The following is a 25324-nucleotide window of genomic DNA, read 5'->3' as shown; positions in this document are numbered from 1 at the left end:
AGGCTCCGCGGCCATGGCTCACGGGCCCAGCCGCTCCGCGGCATATGGGATCCTCCCAGACCGGGGCACGAACCCGCATCCCCCGCATCGGCAGGCGGACTCTCAACCACTGCGCCACCAGGGAGGCCCTAGGTACTGTCTCTTAAATGTCTCTAAGCCTCAGTTTCTTGACGTGTAAAAGGGAGATAATAATACCTGCCTCAACCATATCATAACGTTGATGGGAGGAGCTAGTGAAATCATGGATGTGAAGATGTTTTACCACCCACAGAGTAATAGACACTGGCAGTATTATAACTACAGGTGTGGGGGTGGGAGGAGCAGGAAATGCCTGCCGTTACGCAAGGATGAGCTGGATGGTGGTGGCCGCAGGGTCTTTGCACTGGGTCTGTCCGCCCAGCCTGCTGCCTCTTGTCACATCCAGGTCGTAAGGCTGCCTCCATTCGGGCCACAGAATCTAAGCCTGCTCTTGCCCTGGCTCCACCTACCACCTCATCCTGTTTTATGTTCTTCAAGGTTCTCATCAACTGATATGGTCTGGTTAGCGTATTTGTTTGTGCATCTTCCCCTGCTAGAACCATGGAAATGTGGTGAGGCAGAGACCTCTTCTGTCTCACTCCCACCTGCATATCCTCAGAGCCTAGAACAGTGCCTGGCACGTAGGAGAAGTTCAGGATTTCTTAACATTTGTTGCATGAATGATTGGAAGGGTCTCTGAAGTCCACAGACCCAATTGGGCTGGGGGCCCAGGAGCCCTGTGAGGATTGTTAAGTATTGAGTGTAGTTGCTGTGACCTCATCTCTCTGTGAACATGTTCCTGAATCTCCCATTTCTTTGGTTACTGATAAATCAATTCAGTTAAATGCACAGTAATTGTAACTTAATTGACAATTCCATCAACTCCGGATCTGACTTCACAATGTAATCTCTTACAACAAAATAAAGGACAAGAATCAGAATTCATATTATTTTTTAGGGTATGTAACAGGCCATGAAATTACACAGTGTTTGCAATTTGGCAGGCTGGTGAATTCAGTCTCTTAAAAGATAATCTTGTTTCATAAAGGACATGATATGAATTAGAGTTGAAACTTGTGAATTGGATACAATTAACACCCAACCCCTCCCCACACAGAACTGATTTGTTTTTAAATTGGCTTTTTTTTTTCCTTCTCCCCTGCTGGCTGGCACCAGTTGCATTTCCCCTTGTTTCTTGTGAATTGTTACTGTGCTTTCACCAGTCTGACGAACTTGGCTAGACTGTGTGGGGCTTCCCTAAGTTATGTGAAATGAACATAAATGGAAATTGGTGTGGAGTCAGTTACATGTCAGTTACCTGTCTGTAAATCCAGGTGTCTAGTGTGTACCCTCACTAGCTCCCTGGAGATGCCAGGGCCGCCCTGGTTGTTTCTCTGCCTTCACAGGGTGGATTGATGAATCATTGGTTCTCTCGCAGGGTAACCTGTCTGTGTGCCCAGTTTGAGGCCGTCTTGCAGCATGGCTTGAAGAGGAGTCGAGGATTAGCACTGACAGCAGCCGCGCTCAAACAGGCAGCAGGCTTCTCCAGCAAAACCGAAACAGGTACTGCTCGACCTGATGCATCCCGGAGGATGTTCCTTTCTCTTGCTCTTTTAATTTTTGTTTATATATATATATATATATATATATATATATATATTTTTTTTTTTTTTTTTGGCGGTAGCGGGCCTCTCACTGTTGTGGCCTCTCCCGTTGCGGAGCACAGGCTCTGGACGCGCAGGCCCAGCGGCCATGGCTCACAGGCCTAGCCGCTCTGTGGCATGTGGGATCCCCCCAGACCGGGGCACAAACCTGTGTCCCCTGCATCGGCAGGCGGACTCTCAACCACTGCGCCACCAGGGAAGCCCTTGTTTATATTTTAATAGCGGGCAAGGCAGTCATCATGCGGGACTGGTGGGGGCCAGTGGCACGTGCTGGTGCAGAAATCTGTGACAAGGATGTCTTACTTGCAGTCAGTTAGGGTGTTGTCTGGTTTCTTAATTTAAATGAAGTCAGCCTTTGTGCAGAATTCTCAGATCCGTGTGTTGTGGTCTCCGAGGGGCTTGGGGGACCTGCAGCTAAGGTGCTTATTTCACCAACATGGTGTGGCAATTGCTGTGAAACTAATAATCTGTTCTAACCTTATGCACGAGGATAGCACGGCATTTCATAATTAAATCTGTCTTCAATAACAGCAGCAGAAACCAGGCAGGTCTCTGAGCTTATAGTTCTGCTGGCATCCATTTTAAAATTGTCACAGCATTTCCCTTGTCCTGTGCTCCTGTGTCTGAATGACAGGGATAATGCTAATAATAATAATTCAGCGCTCATGGGTACTTAGTGCAAGCCTGGCACTTTGTTAGTCTTTTATGTAAATTAACTCGCTCAGTTCACACAGTAGCCCTATGAGTGGTGGGGACCTTCATCTCTCTTCTCCACGGTACAGATGTGATTTGTTCGAAGCGGTTTGCTTTGGATCTGAACTTTGAAGTGTATCATGTCATGTAAACAACATCCTATGTTCCACCCCACTCGCGCATTTAAAAGAGCAGGTTCTTTCAGACCCTGCTTGTGGCTGCCACTCTGAATTCCCAGATCCTTCTTGTTACTGTGATGTCAGTGTCACTGCTGAGTAAAATGTGTCACCTCTTGCTAGTTCACCTCCTTTCACAGCAAAAAATCAGTGCTCACCGTGTTTGGTAGAGGTGTTTGTGGAAATTCTCTGCCCGCTGAAGCGAGCCCTTTGCCTTTCCCTCTCATGTTGGCGTGTCTCCTTTCCCTTTTCTCTCACCTCTTCAGCAGATCTTTAATCCCTGTTCATCTCACCGGTTGCTCATTTTCAGAAATGAATGTGGGTCCTGTTGGGGTCAGGGGATGGCTGCAAGAGGGATTCCTGTCATCGTTGATTTTTCTTCTGTGTTTCTGGGTTCCTTCCTTAAAAAGTCAGGGACATAAGGGGCCAGTTCAGAGAAGAGCTGGTGTCAAGGGCCTCAGTCCTCGTAGAAACCACAGCCAGCTGCCTTGGCCACCTCAGATGTCAGCCTCAGTCATCTCGGTGGCATTTTATTTACAGGATGCTTCCCTGAGCCTCTGTGTGGGGATGCCGTAGGGCTGGTTGATGGCTGTTTGAGGACATGGCTTTTCCGAGAGTCCTCCTTGCTTGCTGGGCCCTTGTGTTTCTTGTCATTTCTTTCTTACCTGTCTGTGGGGCAGCTACCTCAGAGGAGCTGGTGTGGAATAGACCACCAGGCTCTGGGCAGCTCCTGGGCATGGCAGAGGCAGCCCTGGCTTTGGAGTCAGACTCAGAGGGTAAGTCTGGCATGACCCTGGGAAAATGCCCCTCTGTGCCTTCATTGTTTGCACCTGTAAAGGCAGAGCATCTGGTCTCCCTGCGAGGTTGTCAGGAGGCTTCAGTGAGACTCTCATGTGAAGCACCTGCTTCAGTTCATAGACCTGCCCCCCCAATAAATGTTTAACCAGTTACTCTCTTCTCCCAAACACCCTGTAAACTTTTAATCTCTTTCCCACCTCACCCCCTCCTGAGGCTCTGACCTTTTAACCATGAAGAATGGCTCTGCCTATTCCCATCCAGACTAAAATTCTTATCTTTTTGTTACTTGGCCCTGATAATCACAGAAGCACCTACACGTTTGCAAGACACGGCCAGCCTTCACCTTCTTGCTGTTTCCTTGCATCTTAGCATGATTTCTACACTTGCATCCTGAAGAGACTGATGAGCAGTCTCTGGCTTCGTTTTTGTCGAGGAGGGTGTGCTGGGCAGCCTCCTGGCCAATTAGAAGCAAAGGAAAGACCAAACTAGCTTAGCTTTGGAGTAGTTGCCAAGGGCTTGTGTCATCATTGTTGTCAGCGTTAATTAACCGCTCACGGGTGTAGGATGGTCCTTGGCTGATTAAGACCTCTTTCCTGCCCTTGAATGTTTGATTAAAAACCTCACGAGAGAGGGGGCAGGTGCTTCTTCAGCTGCTCAGAGTTGGAAAAGATCAGATCAATGACTTCTTCCGGTTGTTCTTAAAGCCATTGGAATGACCTTGCCAGGCAGAATGAATAAAACGAAGTCTGAAGAGAAGGATCCGACGGGAATGAGCGCTGCCCTGCTCCCTTGTCTCTGCCGGCCGCTGGGCTGGGCCCTCTATGTAGCTTAGCAATCGGACGGCAGGGTTGAAATCCCCACTCAGCGACTTGTCACACATGAGCTCTCTGGGACACCTCCTCTCTGAGCTTCTATTTCCTCGTGTGTAAACTAAGGGTAATGACGGGACCCGCCTCGCAGGGTTGTGGTGGGGGCTTGAGGCCTTGGTACTGGGCTGCCCCAGCTGGTGCATGATGATAACATGCCAATAACATTCCAGCATAGGTGATGGTGTCTTTACTTTTCAGATGATGACACTGAGCCTCAAGTAAGTTAATACGTGGCCCAAGTTCCCATGGCTGGTAAATGGCAGAGCTGAGGATTCCAACCCAGGTCAGACTGATGTCAAGAAGTCCCTGGCCTTTCCCTGCTCCCCACCTCCTCTGGCCGCAGGCCTGATGCCCGTTATTGCTCCTCTGTAGACCACTCTAACTCAGTGAAGTGAATTGAACGTGACAGGAGAGAATGAATAACGGTGAATTAACCCACAAGGCTGTTGCATTAGCTCTGTTTCTAGATGAAGAGAGAAAAGCTGAACTTAAGAGTAATGACTGAATAAAATGACATTGTTGAAAATCACAATACAGTAGATAATACTGAGAGTCTGCCAGGGGCATGACTGCATTTGATTGTCTGCGGTTAGGGTGCCTGTAGGACTGAGTTTGGAAACTGGTGCCCTTGCACAGCGTATTAAAAAAACTTTTTTTTAAAGTTGCCAACATTTAAAAATTATGAGATTTTATGTGGAAATATAGATTTCTAGATTTTCTTAAACTTGAGGATCTGTGACTCTGGGCCTACATTTACTGTTGACTTTGTTTGGAGCCCAGCACCCCTGCCCATTGTAGATGGGGCAAAAGTACTCCAGGTCACCACAGTCTCCACCCCTCCCTTTCGCCCCTGACACTTGAGATAGAATGTCGGTTGCCATTTATTGTTGTACTGTTGTTATTGTTCCCACTGTTCTAATTGGAAATTCAGCAGTTTTCAAGGGTAAACACCTCTCAAGTTGTAAGCCTTTGAAGCCAGTTTCTAGAGTGCTAAAACCGTTGTTTTTGTCAATTTTGTTCAGTTTTATAGTTGCTTTTTGGGGAGAGGATTTGTTAACCTTCTCACTGGCCTGTAGCCAAAAGTCCCTTAGTTTTTGTTTTTGTCTTGATCTTGAATACAGCCTTGTCTTCACATGTATCTGGTATTTTTGACTGAATGCCAGATGTTGTGTATGAAGAATCGTAGAGATAATTTGAAGTTTGGAATGATTGTATCTTTTTTCAGAGAGGATTTACTGTTGCTTCTCAGACAGTTAGGGTAGAGGGAGATCAGTTTAATCCAGTCAAGGGATCAAGCCAGTTCACACCTGGCCTTTAGCATTTGTGATGCCTGATGTATTTCTAGAATGTAGTTCTTCGGGGTTTCCAGCTTATATCAGTTTCCTGGAGTTGCCATAGCAAATTTGCACACCCCGGGTGGCTTAAAACAACAGAGAGAAATTTACTTTTTCACAGTCTGGAGGCCAGGAGTCCAAAATCTAGGTGTCAGCAAGGTTGGTTCCTTCTGGAAGGCTCTGAGGGGAGGGTGTGTTCCTAGCTTCTGGTGCTTGTCAGCAGTCCCTGCCATTCCTTGGCTTGTAGCTTTATCACTCTAGTCTTGGCCCCTCTCTTCACATGGCCTTCTTTCCTCTGTGTCCATGTCTCTCTGTGTCCCCTCCTCTCCTTAGAAGGACACCAGTCATGTTAGATTAGGTCCAGTATGACCTCATCTCAATAAATTACACCTGCAAAGAGGCTTTCCCCAAATAAGGTCCCATTCTGGGGTTCCAGGTGGACACGAATTTTGGGGGCCACTATTCAGTTCAGTACACAGCTGAATCCCTGAGGTGTTTTCCAGTGCCCTTCCTCATCTGCAGGTCCCGAACTCTAACTTTTCTTTTAAAGACCCTGTGGGAATTCTGAAAGCTCCACTTAACTTCTCATCAGAGAAGCTCTGTAGTTGGGAAAAGCCTTAGGGCAAAATAAGGCTCTATAGACAGGAGTCATGTCTGTGGACTTCCCTTCTCTTTGGGATCTGAGTTCCTCCTGTCTTTCTTGCCTTTGCAGAGCTCCTAGTCCTTCAGTTTTGCTTTAATTAAAAAAAAAAAAGGCTGGCATTTTCAGTTGCTGTTTTTTTCGTGGGGGAGTTGGTCTGGTTCAAGCTAATCTTCCACAGCCGACAGTGGACCCTTGGAGTGATGCTTTCAGCTTGTGCCTTTTCCGGTGGCCAGATGTGCCCCCTCTGTGCGTGACCATCTTCTGTTACTTTTCTATAAATCAGATACCAGCTTTTCCTTCTGAGATCAACTGTAGCCTGGGAAAGGGAGTTTGCAGGTAGTTTTCCTTCAGTTTTGTGATGATTTTAATCAGTACCCACATATATCTCCCATTCCCTAGTTTGCTGTCTATTAGGTGGTTTTGTATTGTTTGTTTTTGATTTTAGCTTAGTATTCAGGTTTCTTTTTGTTTTTGACTTGGGAGGTTTTTACCCAAACATCCCTGACCTATGAAATGTTGGTAAAAGGTAAAACATCATTCTAAGCAGTTATGCTGCCAGCTCAGCAGTTATGCCGTCTTGGCGGGCATGGGAAACAGTGTCCATCCCAAACTGCACTCCCTTTGAATAGATCGTCCAGTTAGTTGAGTTACGCAGGACCCAGAGAAGTTTAGAATAAGGTCACCTGGTGTGTCTTCTTTAGAATTCAAACCCCAGAAGTGAGAGCCTACTGTGCCCGGTAGAGCCGTTTCCTCTGACTTTTGACAAGTGACTGGATTTATCTGCACAGACAGTTGATTTGCCGGTGGTGAGATGGGAGCCTGCATTTTCCGAGCCTGTCCTGCAGTTTGTTTAACCTTTCCATTCCAGTTATGCAAGGTAGCGTGAATCATTACAGCCAACACTGGTTATTCCCCACCCAGCAGTTCCGTCCCTTCTTTCTTGCTAATAGAACTCTGGTTTTGTTCTGATGTTGGGTGGCCACGAGCTTCAGGCCTGAGGCTAGCCACAGGAGGAGTAAATCTGGATCAGATCAGGCCAGCCATAATAATTTCCAGCCTGCCAGTAGTTGGTTTAGGAATAGACATGTGATGCAATTCTGACCAAAAGGAAAGGTCTGCTGAGGGGCTTCTGAGAAAGCTTCTTGCTGTTTAAACAGAGACACAAGAAGGCTTATTTTATGGCCTTGGGTTGTTTTGTGAGACTGTGATGTTTGGAGCTATGGCAGTGATGTTGTGACCATGAGGAGGGACCAAGTCTGAAGATGAAAGCCGGTACATTCAGGATGGCAGCTCAGAAAGATGGAAAGTACTTGGACCCTGATAATGTCACTGAGCTACTGAATTAACCAACTCTGGAACTGCCCTACCTCTGGACTTAATGTTATGTGAGATAATTAGTTCCCTAATGTTTTAAGGCATTTTGAGTTGGATTTCTTTTTACTTGCATCCAAAATCATCCTAACTTAAACAATAGAGAAAAGCAAGACAACTTAAAAACAAAAAGAGACCTATGCTCCAGAAATGGGAGGAACAATGTGATTAGCGCATTCATCTTGGAAATGACACTTGGGTGTTTTCTGCTCTTTTCAGTGAACCACAGGTTTGGCTTTCTTAGTGTTTGCTAGTGACTCATATTGAGCAGCTCTTGTGACCCAGGGGATTCGTTAGACCCTTCGCGCCCATTGTTCCACTTTACTGCTAAAATGATTATGCATAGTGAATAACAGTGTTCCCATTTTACAGGTGAAGAAAATGAGGCTCAAAGAAATTAAATAATTTCCTTAATGTTCCAGAGCCTAAAAAGTGGCAGAGCTGGGATTTCTACTCAGGCAGGCCTACATGATTGTGATTCTGAAGCTCCTACTTTTATTTATAATGGCATATTGTTTCCAGAAAGAGGGCTCTCTGAAAGATCACGACCCCCTTCCCCCATTTGAACTCGTGAGTAAATGAAGCAGCATTTTATTATTTATTTATTTTGGCTGTGCCGGGTCTTAGTTGCTTCATGTGGACTCTTAGTTGTGGCATGCAGACTTCTTAGTTGTGGCATGTGGGATCTTTAGTTGTGGCATGAAGACTCTTAGTTGCGACATGCATGCGGGATCTAGTTCCCCAACCAAGGATCGAACCCGGGCCCCCTGCATTGGGGGCATGGAGTCTTACCCACTGGACCACCAGGGAAGTCCAAGCCGCAAGTATTGAGTAAGTTAGGAGCACTCAGAGCAGAGCTCAGCAAACTATGTCCTACCACCTGTTTTGTAAATAAAGTTTTATTGGAACACAGCCACAAACATTCATCTACTTAGTGTCTAGGGCTGCTTTTAGGCAGAGTTGTGACTGAGACTGTCTGGCCTCCTGACTTTCTAGCTCCTAGCGTAGTGTCTAGAAGTATATGGGTTCTTCAGTAAAAATATGTTCAATAAATACCTTTTGGTTGGAAGGAAGGCCATCATTCAGTGTGCACAGTACTGTAGTTCATGATTCCCGAGGTATCTTAAACCAGGATCGCTCCAGAGTACTTCCTTGTCCTGGTTCATAGCCTGTGCCTTCTTGCTGTGTCTTCACATGGTGGAAGGAGCCTCTTTTATCAGGGCACTAATCCCATTCATGAGGGCTCCACCCTCATCACCTAAGGGTCCACCCAAAGGCCCCATCTACTAATACCGTCATCTTTGGGGGTTAGAATTTCAAGAGATGAATTTTGAGGGGACACATTCCGATTATAGAAGTGGCATTTCAAGGGCATAACCTTGGAGTTTGATGTTCTTCTTAATCACTAAAATATCATCATCAGGTTATGTGTCGGCAGTCTATTACAAGGTGATAGGCATGATTCGGAACATACCAGAGGCGCATTTATTATTGAGGTGCCTGTCTTGTAAAATTTAACTGTAGGGCTTCCCTGGTGGCGCAGTGGTTGGGAGTCCGCCTGCCGATGCAGGGGACACGGGTTCGTGCCCCGGTCCGGGAGGATCCCACGTGCCGCGGAGCGGCTGGGCCCGTGAGCCGTGGCCGCTGAGCCTGCGCGTCTGGAGCCTGTGCTCCGCGGCGGGAGAGGCCACAACAGTGAGAGGCCCGCATACCGCAAAAAAAAAAAAAAAAAAAAAAAAAATTTAACTGTAACTTTCCTTATCTGTTCAGCAGCCTTTTGGCACCTCTGACCTTGACACTTTGTCTCCCCCTCTCTTCTGTAATGCCACAACCTCTGGGCATACTTTCTACTTCTTTGCAGATCCTTCCTGGCATATCCCTTCTACATCCTCAAACATTAAATATTATTTATCCTCAGATTCTGTTGTTGACTCTTGTTTCTACACATACTGTCTGAATTCCTCGGTGAAAATTGCTATCTGTGTGTCGATTACTCTTAGTGACACCTCCCGCAGATCACTCCCGGTCTTTCTCTTGAGTGTCCCTATTTGGCTGTACCACGGGCTTGTCAAGGTCTGCATGACTAAACTCTCACCCCTATCCCACCCCCATGTTTGCTCCTGTGTTCCTTTCTTAGTGAATGGCTCGGCCCTTTACCCAGGTCCCCTGACCAGCCTCGGGCTTCCTCCCAGCCTCCTCCTCCTCCTTCCCCTACAACCACTCAAACTTCTATTTTTTTCTCCCTTTCTTTTAAAAATTGTCATAAAGTATACATAACATAAAAATGACCATTTTAACCATTTTTAAGTGTACAGTTCAAAGGCATAAAAGTACATTCACATTGTACAACCATCACACCATCCATCTCCAGAACCTTTTCATCTTCCCAAATAGAAACCCTGCCCCCATTAAATAATAACTCTCCATTCTCTCCTCCCACTAGCCCCTGGCAACCACCACTCTGCTTTATGTCTCTGTGAATTTGATTACTTTAGGTACTTCATATAAGTAGAATCATACAATATTTGTCCTTTTGTATTTGGCTTATTTCATTTAGCATAATGTCTTCAAGCTTCATGCATCCTTTTTAAGGTTGGATAATATTCCATTGTATGGATAGACCACCTTTGTTTATCCACTCATCTGTCGATGGACACCTGGGTTGCTTCCACTCACTGGCTATCGTGAAAAGTGCGGCTATGAACATGGGTGTACAAATAACTGTTCGAGTCCCTGCTTTCAGTTCTTTTGGTTACATACTCAGAAGTGGAATTGCTGGATCATACAGTAATTCTATGTTTAATTCTTTGAAGAGCCACCATACTGTTTTCTGTACTGGGTGCCCATTTTATTTTATTTTTTATTTTTAAAAAACTTATTTATTTTCTTTATTTATTTTCGGCTGTGTTGGGTCATTGTTGCTGTGCGTGGGCTTTCTCTAGTTGCGGTGAGCGAGGGCTACTCTTCGTTGCTGTGTTCAGGCTTCTCATTGCGGTGGCTTCTCTTGTTGCCGAGCATGGGCTCTAGGCACGCAGGGTTCAGTAGTTGTGGCTTGCAGGCTCTAGAGCACAGGCTCGGTAGTTGTGGCACCCGGGCTTAGTTGCTCTGCAGCATGTGGGATCTTCCTGGACCAGGGCTTGAACCCGTGTCCCCTGCATTGGCAGGCGGATTCTTAACCACTGCACCACCAGGGAAGCCCGGGGTGCTCCATTTTAAATTCCCACCAGCAATGCACAAGGGTTCCAATTTCTCCACATCCTCACCAGCACTTTTAATTTTTTGTGTTTTTGATAATAGCTACTCAAATGGGTGTGAAGTGCTGTCTCATCCTAGTTTCGATCTATTGTCTCTTGAAGTTTCAGATTTCTCTCTAAAGTCATTCATGAGCTCCTTACCAGTTCAGCTGGATGGTGCCCCTCGGATCGGTGACGACCCCCCCACACCCCGCAATGGTCCTGAGTCCTCTTCTCACCAGACCTCTGTGTGGCACCACCGTTTTCTTGTCTGCCTCTCTCGGTGGTCAGGGACTGGGTCCATCCTTGCTCACATTTGTAGCTCCAGTGTATTGCAAGGAGCCTGCAACTACATTCAGAATAATGACTGTAGGACCCAGATGTCAGGTCATGCTGCTCGTTCTCCTGGGATGCCAAACCCCGCCCTCTTCCATCTGTACATCCTCACAGTTGAAAGCAGGTGGTATTAGTATTAATATAGCCCCAACTGTAAAATTAGAGAAACCTACTTCCTTGATCCTCAGGGGGGATTTTTGAAAGTGGTTGATTGCATTTAACTCAAATTGGAATTTATATTTTGCTTCACCGGGGCACCTTGGGTAACAGTTTCATTTCTGTAGAAAATTGATTGCAGAGGAAGCTGCATGTGCCAGGAGAACCCCAGGCCCGTCCTTTTGATCATGAGGGGAAGTCCACTCCCTCACCCTGCCATCCCTATCATGTTTTCGGTTCCCCCTTTGTGTTTCTCTGTTGAATTCGCGAACTTGCAAATCAGCTAGTTCTGGTGAAAGAGAGTTGGGAGGATGTCTGCCAGAGGGGCAAAGAAGATGTCCAGGGTGGCAATAAAAATGTTCAGCAGCTGGTGGGGAAGTGCTGGTCTTAGGGAGGGAGCCAGGGCCAGAGCGCTGTCCCCCATGGGCGAGGTGTTAACCCCGTGAGTCACTGGATTTGGGCAATGTCCATAGGGTCCTGGGAGGGTTCTTGACTGCTGGAGTGGCTGAGGGCTTGGGCCAGTGGCCTTTTTTTAAGGGGGATGAAACTGTCCCAGCATATTAGGATTTGTTGTAGCCAGACTGATGCCTCTTGGCCGAAGGGGACCTCTGGCTGTTTCAGAGGTATTTAATCTTTTTTTTTTTTTTTTAATGAATGAATGAATTTATTTTTGGCTGCGTTGGGTTTTTTTGTTGTTGTTGCTGTGTGTGGGCTTTCTCTAGCTGCGGCGAGCGGGAGCTACTGTTTGTTCGGTGCAAGGGTTTCTCGTTGCGGTGCCTTGTCTTTGTTGCAGAGCAGAGGCTCTAGGTGCGCGGGCTTCAGTAGTAGTTGTGGCTCACAGGATCTAGAGCACAGGCTCAGTAGTTGTGGCGCCTGGGCTTAGTTGCTCCGCGGCATGTGGAATCTTCCCAGACCAGGGCTTGAACCCATGTCCCCTGCATTGGCAGGCGGATTCTTAACCACTGCGCCACCAGGGAAGTCCCAGGTATTTAATCTTGTGGCCTGTAAATGAAGACTCAGACCTGGCCTCGGAGTTGTCAGTTTTGAGTTATTATCCAGCCTGTTGGTTCCATGGGTACTTTGCTTCGCTTCTGTCAGCATGAAAATGGCTCTTGTGCAGAGGATGGAGTACACCCCTAGAAGGAAACAGGGCACAGGTTTTAGAAGTGCTGGAGAAAGTTCCCACTTGTTCATAAAGGAGGTACCATAGGCCCTTGTGTCACGTGGGTGAAGGCCAGGTGTGCTCTGTTGAGGTGTTAGAGCTGGGAACTCAGCCTTCAGATGATCACAGGGGCTGGACAGCTGACAGAGATGAGTGAATCGGGCTGGTGAAGGGTGCCAGGGAGTAGTGGCACCTGAGAGTCACCTGGCCCCTGCAGAGCAGGCTGGGATGTGTAGTCAGTCTGCGGATTCAGGTGGAAGAGAGGATGGATTTGGATGAGCAGCTAGCAGTCTGCCACAGTGGAGCTTTTCCTCTTCTCTGTAGAGTGGTCAGACACCTCTTCATGGGGACATTTGAATAGAGACCTAAGGAAGCGAAGGAATTAGCCATCCTGTTATTGGGGGAAGGAATCCCAGGCAGTTCAACAGGTTCAAAAGCATGTAGCAGTCAGTCTCTCGTTTGCTCTCAAGTTGACTCCCTGCCCTTGCCTTGCAAACTCTATTTCCCGGGTCCCCTTGCCCATCATTTCAGTGGGAGGTGGTGATACGGTCAGCAGGTGAGAGGAAGAAGGGAGCTGGAATATTTCTTCCTCTCAGCCCTGCTTCAGGGGGCATCTCTAGCCGTGGCTGTGCTTCCTTCATGGTCCTTGGAGGTCCCCCGTGGCTGCCGGTCAGGCCTTCCTCGTCCCCCCACTTTCCTCCTAGGTGCCTCTGCCACAGTCCAGCTGTTGCCCGCAACCCTGGTTACACCGCCTGGGAACACCTTTTGTTCCTCTGGCTTTAGGGATGGATTAGCTTTCTGACGTCCATTATCTCTGGGTGCCCTCGTTATCTCCTGTTTGGCTTTCTGCCTCTTCCAAGAGCTCCGTAACAGACGTCCTGTTTGAAATTCCTTCAGTGGCCTAGCTGGTGTGGCTTCTGCTCTCGCGGCTGGGTGGGCCCTGAGGCAGAGCAGGCTTGGCTGGTTGGAGGAGCGGCCAGGAGACCAGTGAGGCTGTTGCCGGGTGAGCGGCAGGGAGAGTGGGCCGAGGTGAAGTGGAGAGGTAGTGGGGAGCCCAGTCACGTCCGGGCAGTAATGTGTCCTCCTTTTCTTGCTTCATTTTTGTGATCTCCTTTCACCTCTACCAAGATAATTGGCACTTGTTCTGGTGAGTCAGTAGGGGTGTTTAAGTTTAAATCTACTGAAGTCTTCCAAAGCAATCCAGCATCTTAGATCATTGTGCATTTATTCATTCTTTTTAAAAAATTTTTTATTGGGGTATAGTTGATTTACAGTGTTGCTTTAGTTTCAGGTGTACAGCAAAAGGGATCTATATTCATTCTTTAAAAATGTATCACGTTCCGGGACTTCCCTGGTGGTCCAGTGGCTAAGACTCTGCGCTCCCAATGCAGGGGGCACAGGTTCAATCCCTAGTTGGGGAACTACATCCCACGTGCCACAACTAAAAGATCCTGCATGCTGCAACTAAACATCCTGCAAGCGGCAACGAAGATCCTGTGTGCCACAACTAAGACCCAGTGCAGCTAAATAAATAAATATTTTAAAAAATTTATCAAGTTCTGAACTGTACACTTTAAAATAGTGAATTTTACTACAATTAAAAAAAAAACTGGAAGTGGCTAAGTTACCTTTAACTGGCAAGTTTTAGTTTTTTTCTGAGTGAAGGGAGCTTAAAAACTAACTGAAAGGAAATTTAATAGCAGAGTTAATTTCAGTTGCAGCGAAATAAAGACAATTCCATCTTTACTAAAAAAAAGTATCAATGTAAAATGATACAGCTGCTGTGGAAAATAATTTGATGGTTTTTCAAAAAGTTAAACATAGAATTACCAAACGATCCAGCAATTCCACTCCTAGATGCATACCTAAAAAAATTGAAAGCAGAGACTCAGATACTTGCACACAAATATTCATAGCAGCATTATTCACAAGAGCCAGAAGGTAGAAACAACTCAAATGTCTATCAGCAGATGAATGGATAACAAAGTGTGGTATATACTATATATAATGGAATATTATTCAGCCATAGAGAGAAATGAAGTACTGCTACCTACTATAACATGGATGAACCTTAAAAACATGCTAAGTGAAATTAGCCAGTCACGAAAGTTCACGTGTTGTGTGATTCCACTTATATGTAGACTCTAGAATAGTCAAATTTGTAGAGACAGAAAGTACGTGGAACAGAGGTTACCAGGGGGTGTGGGAGGGGAGGATGGGGGGGATTCATGTTTAATGGGTATGAAGTTTCTGTTTGGGATGATGAAAAATTTCTGGAAATGGATAGTGGTGATAGTTGCACGACCTTGTGAATGTACTTCATGTCGCTGAATTATACACTGAAAAATGGTTAAAGTGGTAAATTTTATTATGTATGTTTTACTGCAATTGAAGAAAGCAAAAAAAAAAGGTCCCAATTTACATACTTCATACAAGTCTTAATTATGTGTTCTTCATGGTTAAAGCACAGCCCCTGTGTTCTAGTTCCAGGAGGCGTCTTGTAGCTGGTTGGGCGATGGCCACGTGACAGAGCCACAGCCCCTCATTGGAAACTCTGCTTTGCCACTGCATTTGTGTCTTGTAGTCGGGCTCATGCAGATTGGGGTGTGACTGGGATTTGGGGGCACCTCTGCTCACCCAGGTCTCAGGCTGGAATATGGAAGCACTTGGTTTTGCCTTTTGTTCCTGGAATGGTTGATACGATGTATGGCTGATTCTGTTAGCTTACTGCCTAGAATCCTTTCCCCTTTTCTTCTTTGGCTTAACAGAACCCTGATTTTGCTTGCAGCTGTGGGATGTCCTTCTCTAGGTCATGGCTCATGAGTGATTTAGCCAGTCTTGACATGTTCTCCACTCCCTTGTGCTTTTCTGGGGTGACTTATCCTTGCCTGAAAAAAGGGAGTGATAGAGCTGGCTTTATCTTTTTTTTTTTTTAAATTGTTTATTTATTTTTGACTGCACTGCGGCATGCGGGATCTTAGTTCCCCGACCAGGGATCGAACCCGTGCCCCCTGCAGTGGAAGCGCAGAGTCCTGACCGCTGGACAACCATGGAATTCCCAAGAACTGACTTGTATCTTAACCTCTTTCTTCTGCTCCAGTTGTGAATGTGAGGCCCAGAGTGTTGACAGTCCTCTGAGACAGCAAGGGTAGAGGGTAGAGATTCTGCCCGTGACAGAGCCTTTGAACCAGCTGTCTACCTCCAGACTAAGTAATTAAGAAAAATAAGCCCTTCTTTGTTTACAAGGAGCCTAGCTCCTTGTAGTTGGGTTTTCTGTTTATTGTTGAGCAGTGCTTTTGTATGTGTGTTTATTTATTTATTTTTTTTATTTTTATGGAGATTTTTTCTTTATTGAGAAACTTAAGACTTGGGTACATCAAATAAAACCAGCTTCTGGGGGGGGGAAATCAAAACTCACAATAGAAAAAAAAAAGTTAACACTGTTTGGGCCATATCAGAACCCAGAGAATATATTCTTTTAATTGATACAAAATGACCTATTAAATTTGCAATTTGTGGTTCTTGGTGTTGAGGTCCATAGGACAAGCTAGGACGTCTTCAAACCTTGAGCTGAATTCCATGAGGGTTTATTTGGCTTTTGAATCGGTTTGTCCTTGTCTAAGAGGTAGCAGCAGCAACAGCGCCCACCTTCTGGGCAGCTTCTTTCTTGGCATGATGAGCCTGCAGGACCGCCACAGCTTCATCCACCTTGGAGCGGAGAGACTCGGGGGACTCCAGCATGTGCAGCAGCGCCGAGTTGTCAATTTCCAGCAGTATCCCCGTAATCTTCCCAGCCAGGTTTGAGTGCATCGTCTGGATGAGCGGGAACAAACGTTCACCCAGCATCTGTTTCTGTTCCTGCGGGGGTGCTGTGGCCAGCATGGAGGCGGTCAGCAGCTCCTGCCCCTGCACGTGGACCGCAGGCTGGGGTGCCTGCAGGGGCTGGATGGCAGGGTGAGGGCTGCGGACACTGGAGGCGTACTTGTAAGATGCAACAGCCCGAGGAGCAGCGGCAGCAACAGCGGCACGAGGCGCTAGGCTCTGCACAGCTGTGGGAACACCTCCAGACTGGCAGCTGTCAGTCAGCCCTTGCTGGGCAGCACCAGCCCCACCAAAGTCCATAGCCAAGCGGTCCGGGCACTCAGACCCGACTCTCTGAGCGGTAGTAGGGAGGCCACGAGAGGCCGGAGCATTACCAGTTGGAGCCAGATGGCGAAGAGCTGGACGAGGCCCAGACTGGCGTATAGCACTTGGCATTCCTTGGAAGCCTTGAGGTCTCCCACCTTGCTGCCAGCGTGGATTAGGCCTCATCTGTGCTAACTGGTTAGGTGTGTAATATGGAGGTCTTCCCTGAGCCTGTGGAACTGCTGGCACAAAGTAGCCCCCAGCTGCAGGCTGGAACTGATTTAAGATGGCATTGGCGGGGAGCGCTCTCATCCCGGCCACCCGCTGCATATACTGGTTGGTCAGGTGAGCCTTTCTCTCTTCTTTTCTCTGGGCCAGGGCAACATACAGTGGCTTGGAGCCCACGATGCGTCTGTTCATCTCCGTGACTGCTTTGGTTGCTTCTTCAGGGCATGAGAAGCAGACAAAGCCAAACCCTTTGCTTCTCCCATCCTCCAGCATCACCTTAGCACTGGTGATTGATCCAAAAGGAGAAAACTCTTTCCTTAACTTCTCATCATCAATGGTGTCATCCAAGTTCTTAATGTAGAGGTTCACCCCCTGATACCGACTAATTCTCTCCTGTTTCAGCTGTTCAAATTTTCGCTTTAACTCGGCCTGCCGTTCCACTTTCTTCTGTGCACGGCCGACGAAAATGACTTTCCCACTGATTTCTTTTCCATTCATCTCTTCCACGGCCTTATTGGCATCCTTGTGTTTTTCGTAACTCACAAAGCCAAAGCCTTTGGACTTCCCACTGGGATCTCTCATCACCTTGACACTTAGAGTCTTACCAAACTGGCTGAATAGCTCTTTCAGACTCTCATCATCCACCTCTTCCCCGAAGTTTTTGATATAAACATTGGTAAATTCCTTAGCTTTGGCTCCAAGCTCAGCTTCCCGCTCTTTTCGAGACTTGAATCTGCCCACAAACACTTTGTGGTCATTGAGGAGCATGCCATTCATCTTCTCGATGGCCTTGTCGGCAGCCTCCTGGGTCTCGAAGTGGACAAAGGCATAACCCTTAGAGCCGTTCTCATCACACACCACCTTGCAGGACAGAATGTTTCCAAAAGCAGAAAAAGTATCATAAAGTGCCTTGCTATCTATAGATTTGTCCAGGTTCTTGATGAAGACATTTCCCACGCCAGATTTTCTCAAAGAGGGATCCCTCTGAGACCACATGATTCGGATTGGCTTTCCCTTAATCACATCAAAGTTCATGGTATCCAAGGCCCGCTCAGCGTCAGCCGGCTGCTGGAAGTTGACGTAGGCATAACCCAGGGAGCAGCGGGTGATTATGTCGCGGCAGACCCGGATGGACAGCACAGGCCCCACAGGACTGAACTTTTCGTATAGCATGGCCTCGGTGACGTCCGAGTGCAGGTCACCCACGTACAGGGAGGCCATGGGGTAGCTGCTGGCCGCAGCGTTCATCTCCCCAGCCCCCAGTACCCAGAGCCCCGCCAGGAGGACTTCTTAGGGGGGGGCCACACAGGACAAAAGGGGCTCCGCTCCGAGCCGCGGCCCACAGGTGGCAGTGAAGCTCAGAGAAGCTGGAGTCGGCTCCGAGGGCCGGAGAGGAGTGCGGAGACGGCTCGGACGAGACTGCCCAACCACAGACAAAAGGCTCTCAAAAACAGTATGGCCCTCCCTGGGAGTTTGTTAATTTTCAGCTGTCCTGGTCTGGAAGCTCCCAATTTCAAAAAATGAAAACAATGAAAACGGGGACTGTCCTCCAAATTACAAAAATTCTTCCCGAGGCAACCCAGTGGTGCCCACGGCGGCCTCCGGAACGTGCGTTTCTCTATAAATATAGGCCTCGGGCTCCCGGCGGTTTAAGATTACAGCAACCCGGGGAAGAGGGAAACCAAATATTTGTCGGTACCGACTCGGCAAGCCCCGCGCGGCCGGAGTGCGCAACCGCCTCCCACGCCGGGCCGGCGAAGGGCAGCGCGGACGCGGGGGGCGAGGGGGGCGAGGGCGGCGGGCGCGGGGCTGCCACGCGGCGCGGCCGAGCGGCGGGCTGAGGCGCGTGGACGCGGGCGCGCGAGCGGCTCACCACCGGACCGACGGACGGGGACCTACGAACGCCCAGGTGCGGCGGCGGCGGCGGCGGCGGCGGCGGCGTCGGGCAGGCCGGAAGCGTGCAAAAGTGACTTCCCCGCGGGTTCTCCGAGGAGGATTCGCTTTTTTTTTTTCTTTCTTTCTTTTTTAAAGATTTTAAAGCGTTTTCGGGTTTTTTTTTTTTTTAAATCTTTTTCTTTTTTTCCCTTCAGGCTGCTAGGCCCGAAAGCGGCGGAGGCTGCGGCGACCCGGGGCGGAGAGAGTGTGTTTATTTTTGAGGGATGCCATCACCCCTTGAATGTGTGCAGGCATTGCTCAGGGCCTGCCATGTTCTCGGTCCCCCAAATGATTGTCAGATGGTTGAAGAACCTGCCCTAACTCCCTGCATTAGGCTTCTTCTGGTTGCAGGTGACAGCCACAGGGCACTTACTGACTGAAGTAACCAAGAAAACTAGGGGTTGAGCTGGATCCAGTGGAGTAGCATCCCCTACATCTGTCCCTTGGTCTCTCCCAGCTCTGCTTCTCTGTGGGTTGGCTTCTTTCCCAGGTGGGCCACTCTACCTGATAGGGGAAATGGACCCAGGAAGCGCCAGATTTACACGACAGTTATAGCTCCTACTTCTAGAATGGCAGTTGGCAAACTTCCTTAAGGGATCAGATAGTAAGTATTTTAGGTTTTGTGGGCCATAAGTTTCTGTAGCAACGTCCCAGCTTTGCCTTTGTAGCAGGAAAGCAGCCACAGATGACTTGTAAACAAATGGACGTGACTGTGTTCCAGTAAAACTTTATTTACAGGGCTTCCCTGGTGGCACAGTGGTTAAGTATCTGCCTGACAATGCAGGGGACACGGGTCCTAGCCCTGGTCCGGGAAGATCCCACGTGCCGTGGAGCAACTAAGCCCGTGCGCCACAAAGACTGAGCCTGCGCTCTAGAGCCCGCGAGCCACAACTGCTGAGCCTGCGTGCCACACAGCTGGAGCCCGTGTGCCTAGAGCCCGTGCTCCACAATAAGAGAAGCCACTGCCATGAGAAGCCCCCGCTCGCCACAACTAGAGAAAGGCCATGCAGCAACGAAGACCCAACACAGCCAAAAATAAATTTAAAAAAACACAAAAACTTTATTTACAAAAAGAGGGGTGGGGTTGTTGAATTTGGCCCTTGGGCCTTTGTTTGCTGACTTCAGTTCTGGAGGGAGACAAGGCTTCTCTTCTAGCATTTCAGGCAGAAGTTGTGGGGAGGGCCCCGTGGTCCAGGGTGAGGCCAGTGAAGCACTCACTTCAGCCACAGAATTTAAGGGAACACCAAAAGCTCAGCGATCAAGATAAATAATATTTTCATGCAATATTTTTAAAAAATCAAAATTAATACAGAAAAAAATCCATCACGCAAAGGTCACGCAAAAGTTGCACAAAATATCAAACAGGACCAGGATGAGGGGGTGCTGAGTGAGGCAAGTTGAGGCGCCTGCCCTGCTGTGGCCAGGTGGTTGACCAGCTTGGGTTACCTGCCCACCCCTGTGGGAGGGAGAGTTTGGTAGTGCTAAAAGCAACTTCACAGGGAACCAAATGGAACACGGTTCCCCTAGGAAAGAGGGGTGCAGCTGCCAGAAGAAAGGGAAAGGGATGCCGTTTGCCTGCCTTGGTACTAAGCACTTCATATGCATGCTTTATTGTCTCATTTTTTTTTCCCTCTTAGCAAACCTCAAAGGCAGGTAGTTCTCCCCATTTTACAGATGAGGAAAATGAAGGACAAACTATGTTGCCGAAGGTCACACAATGCCTGAAGTAGAATTCGCGCCAGGGATTTTGCCCTCCAAAGTATGCGTTCTTGAATTCTTGGCATCGATTAAAGTTGAGGCCCGTTAGAAGCTTTGCCAAAGGCCGCGTGCTTTCATCATCCTCTGTCAGCAGGTGCCCCTAGGTAGCTCACCTCAGTGCCCCCTTCTTGGCTCTTGTTCTTGTCGGCGGATGGCTTTAAGGAGTTGGGGGAACCAGAAGCCCTCACCCACTTTTGGAATCAGCCTCTGGTTTAAAGCAACAAGAGATAAGTGTATATTCCCAAATTAAATTATGGACACTGCAAGTGTTAAGTGGCAGGTGAGCTGCGCTTTAAATGGACCACATTAATTCTGGCAGTGGAAGCGAAGCCCTGCTGGGATAATAATGATCATCAATAGCATCACTCAGGCAAGCTTTAGAAGGATTCTGTATCGGTTCAAAATCTGCGAAATTGAAAGGTGAAAACACACTTGGAGGCGTTTCATGTGTACTCAGGGTCAGAGGGAGGTGACTGTAGTTTTCAGGAAAGACAGTGCATGTGAGAGTCACTTGATTGGAATCGTGATGGATGTACTGATGGTTGTCTGGTGGGTTACAAAACAAGGTTTTGGCTGGTCAGTCGGCTGGCCCAGAGTGGTACTCTCACCAAATTCTGAGAGAGGCTTCCAGTAGAAAGAAGGCTTTTTGCACTTGTGCAGTTTGGGCTGATCTAATGGGTTTCAGGAGGGGATTAGTTTGGGTTTTAGGGATTGAGACAGAAGGTATTCTGAGTAAACTGCCCTGCTGGTGGTTTTACCAGTCTGTTCCTGAGATGTTTATTTTAAATGATCTCAGAGGTTGACTTGATACACAGATGCATACACACACTCGTAAGTACATACACATTTAGATGCTGTTAACAGAAAAAGGAAAAGAGGAAACAATATGAATGCTCTTGGATAAGAGGATAATTATTCAGCAAACAGTGGTTGGTCGTCATGCTCAGTGTTCTACCCCCGCTGTTCTCCAGTTACCCCAGTAACCCTAGGTGATTCTGCACTTTGGGGCTTACTTTAAGGGAGAGGAGTCTGAAGCTTAGCATGGTTGAGGGGACCTGCCCAGGGTCCTTCCGCTGAAGACCTCCTCACCTGTTGTCCTGCCTGCTAGACGGGAAGCTTGTTAGGAACGAGTTCTTCTTGTCTACCTGGGGGCCCATAGCCTCGCCCAGCTTGTGGCTACTGGGAAGAATGCAGCCTGTGCTACTTGAGCTGAACTGCAGTCTTAGAGTGAGCTTATTAACTTGCTCTCCAGTTTATGGAGATGTGTGTATTCACATCCTTCTGGAAGGAAGGTTCAGAGCTCTTGTCACCTTCTCAGAGGGGTCTGAGCCTGTTTAGCTACTGGATTAGAATCCCCGTCTGGCAGCAGAGACTCAGCAGTTTCCCCGTCGGGATATAGAGCAGGTGTGAACATGAGCGCCTCTCACTTTGCAAGGCAGTGTGATGAAGTGCTTTGCAGGGAGATAGCTCTGAGGTCCCTTTCTGCGGTACCACTTATAACCGTGTGTCACTGGGCCAGTTACTGCACTTGTCTGGGCCTCAGCCTTGTCTTTGACATGGAGATGGCGTTGGTGGTTGTGGGGACTGAGGTCGGATGGAAAGTGTTGGGTGCAATGGCTGGCACGTAGTTAATGCTCAATAAGTAGTAGTGGCTCTCGCTGTTGTTGCCGTTATTATTGGCAGCACTGAAAAGTGTTGATGAACTGTCCTTAAGTAAAGAAGGTTGATTACAAAATTAGGTACACACTAGAATGACACCTATGAAAAACATCTGTGTGCATGTGGACAAGAAAAGCAGGATGTGAGGCGACACGATGGCTATTTTATGGATAAAAACAAACTTCTTAGCTTTCCTTAAGGCCTTAAATCTGTTCAGACCTATGGAAATCTCCCATAAGGAACTAGAAACAAGGACAGTGAGTTATGTACAGGGATGTTCAAAGCATTATACAGGGAAAATTGGCATTATATTATGTTCCCAGCCGTCCTGAAATAAATTGTGTTTAACTGCGGAGCTATCAAAAATCATGTTCTCAGAGATCTTTACATGCTACAGGAAAATGTTCATGATCTAGACAAGAAAAGAAACAAGTCAGGATACAAAGCTACGTGTGTGTATTTATATATACACACATGCATCCATATACATATACAACACACAATGTGATGGTGTATTAATTTCTTATGGCTGCTCTAACAAATTACCACAAAGTTTGTGGCTTAAAACAGCACAAACTAATTTTCTTATAGTTATAGAGGGCAGAAGTCCAAAGTCAGTTTCACTGGGCTAAAGTCAAGGTGATGGCAGGGCTGGTTCCTTCTGGAGGCTCCAGGGCAGGATCTGTTCCTTGCCTCTTCCGGCTTCTGGTGGCTTCTGGCATTCCTTGGCTGTGGCCGCATCACTCCAGGCTATGCTTTCCTGGTCATGGCACTGCCTTCTCTTCTGCATCAGCTCTTCTTCCCCCTTACTCTTTTAAAGACACTTGTGATTATGTCAGGCCCCCAGAGACTACCCAGGATAATCTCCCCGTTTCAAGATCCTTACAGGGGTCATTCCGCTGTAATGACATGACCTGTCACACCTGCAAAGTCTCTTGCCGTAAAAGGTAACATGCACAGGTTCCATGGAGTAGGATATGGTTATCTTTGGGGGTCATAATTCAGCTATCACAGATGTCAATTTTGTATAAAAAAGCAAAGTGCAGGCAAAAAGACTGACTTGAAAATGTTAATGTTGATCATCTCTGGATGGTGGATGGGGGGTTCATTTTTATTTTCAATATACTCTCGGGTATCTTCCTTTTTGGTGCTAAGAAGTAACTCTTTTACAACCCTCAAAACTTCCCATGGACATATATACAATTCTTTTTTTTTTTTCTTAATATTCTTCTCCATTATGGTAAATCAACTATACTTCAATTAAAAAAAACAAAACCAAAAACTGCCCAAGGGTGTTCTTCTTCAAACGATGCACGTCCCACAGCGCGGTCCCACTGTCTCCGCAGAGCCCGTGTTCTGGTTCTATGTGAAGGAGGTCCTCAGCAAGCATGAGCTGCAGCGCTTCTACGCCTTGCGCCACATCGCCTCGGACGTGGGCCGCGGCCGCGCCTGGCTGCGCTGCGCCCTCAACGAACACTCCCTGGAGCGCTACCTGCACATGCTCCTGGCCGACCACAGCAGGCTCAGGTACCCCAGAGGGGCTCAGGGAGGGGGTGCGCCGAGGGGTTACCATCGTAGTATCTGCCTGCCTGCATCTGGGGCAGCTGGGTTCCCCTCTTCCAGCCTCAGCTTGTCCAGCTGTGCTGTGGGGACAGTCGACCAGAGACTAAATGAGGATGCCTGTAAAGGGCTCCCTCCACATGACAGCTGCATGCAGCAAGCTCTCAATAGATGCTTGTTATTATTAAGGCCTGGGGTGTGGAGAGAGCTGTTGTCTTAGGACACAGCCTGTGCCCCACTTGCTGGAATTTTAATCTGGGTTTCTTTCAGATTCAGAGTTTCTTTCTCTTTAGATGTTGGGTGTTCAGTGCCCAGTTTCATGTTGTGTCTCACCTTGCGTGCTGCGTACTGTACAGCTCCTTCTGGTTTTTTTGAGGTTAATCAACCCCAAACTGATGGAAAGAAATAGGGAAGTTTTAAGTTGGGGAGAGAAGTCATTTGTTATTATAAAACAACATCTCGTTTTATTTTGTTTTCTTTTTTTTCTTCACCATAAAGTTCACTCTGTCAGTTAGTATAGGCCAGGTTATGCTGCCATAACAAGCATCGTGTAAAACTCATTGGCTTGAGACAGCCAAGTTCATTTCTTCCCCCTGCTGCATGTCTGTCATGGGTGGGAGGTCTCATCTCAGGGACGCAGGCTGACAGAGGCTCCGTCTCTACATATGCTTTCCTGATTGCCAAGGCAGGACAAGGGGCTGTGGCTGAGCGAAGCTCTGGCTCTTAAAGCCTCTGCCCGCCGTGATGCTCACTCCCACTCATATTTCATTGGCCAGCAAGTTACACGGCCACAGGCAAGCTCAGCAGGGTGGGTGAGGTATGGTTATCCCACAGCCATGGGGAGACGGCACTGAATATGCATCAGCGATAGTACAGTCAGCCATCTTCCCTTCAGAAACATTTGATGATGCTGTAGAACCCTCTGGGACAAAACTTAAATCACTCATAAATTACACAGACATAACTCTGCTAACATGTTGGTATTTTTTCTGTCATTTTGCTTGTATGCTGGTGTTTGTGACCTCTTCTTCCTCTCCCTGTCTCTCTCTCTCTCTCTCTCTCTCTCTCTCTCTCTCTCTCTCACTGTTATTTTCCCTCTGAGAAGGGTGAGCTAGACATGTTGTTTTGTGTCACCTGATGATGCAAAGGGACAGTGATCAATTCTGCCCTGGTCCCTTGAATAACTTCCACATCAGCCCAGATCCTCAACATTGAAATGTCAGTTAATTCATTAAGCTGACATTTCCTTAGTGCTGTGATGCATTTCCGTGATTTCATATCTTGCTGTGCATTCCCTGGCTCAAGTCTCCTCTTCTGTTTCTTCTGTTGCTTGTGGTCACCTCTCTACCCGTAGTTTGTTAGGTGTTCTGGGATTGTTCACTAAGGCTGTTAAAGATACCCTTGAAGTTCTCCTATTGATGTTGCTTGTGGTACCTTGTCCAGTTGTGTGTTCAGACCCTGTGGATATGAAATGGTAGGGATGGGGGCCAGAACGACTGGCATCAGCTGTACCTGTGTGCTGCTTAGGGTCTGATTTGGGAGGCTGCGAATGTCTGTGTGTACATCTGAGCATTAACCAGCTTTCATTAAGGAGAACATACGCATG

The 25324-nt window shown here is 47.6% G+C and overlaps 2 protein-coding genes across 3 annotated transcripts in view; one reads left to right on the top strand and one right to left on the bottom strand.

The window, feature by feature from the left end:
- The window catches only part of SNX29 (sorting nexin 29), a 571459-nt gene that overhangs the window by 43845 nt on the left and 502290 nt on the right, over window positions 1-25324 (top strand). For both annotated transcript variants that reach the window (XR_014291539.1, XM_082600682.1), the window contains exons 4-5: window positions 1457-1581; window positions 23505-23685. Coding sequence is in view for 1 of the 2 variants with exons in the window: in XM_082600682.1 (XP_082456808.1) it covers window positions 1457-1581; window positions 23505-23685 (306 nt within the window). In the remaining variant the exon portion in view is untranslated. The remainder of the gene's footprint in view (window positions 1-1456; window positions 1582-23504; window positions 23686-25324) is intronic.
- LOC309816571 (polyadenylate-binding protein 4-like) lies at window positions 15630-18230 on the bottom strand. The gene has a single exon (XM_082644226.1). It carries the CDS (start codon window positions 18052-18054, stop codon window positions 16072-16074), a length of 1983 nt encoding a protein of 660 aa, XP_082500352.1. The 5' UTR covers window positions 18055-18230; the 3' UTR covers window positions 15630-16071.

This window comes from Mesoplodon mirus (assembly GCF_964341445.2).
Source record: "Mesoplodon mirus genome assembly, chromosome: 15".
NCBI lineage: Eukaryota > Metazoa > Chordata > Mammalia > Artiodactyla > Ziphiidae > Mesoplodon > Mesoplodon mirus.
This window is presented reverse-complemented; position numbering and strand designations above follow the sequence as displayed.

What these genes read in the sequence shown, in the direction of transcription:
- LOC309816571 (XM_082644226.1), bottom strand. Translation starts at nt 18,054, where the DNA reads ATGAACGCTGCGGCCAGCAGCTACCCCATGGCCTCCCTGTACGTGGGT.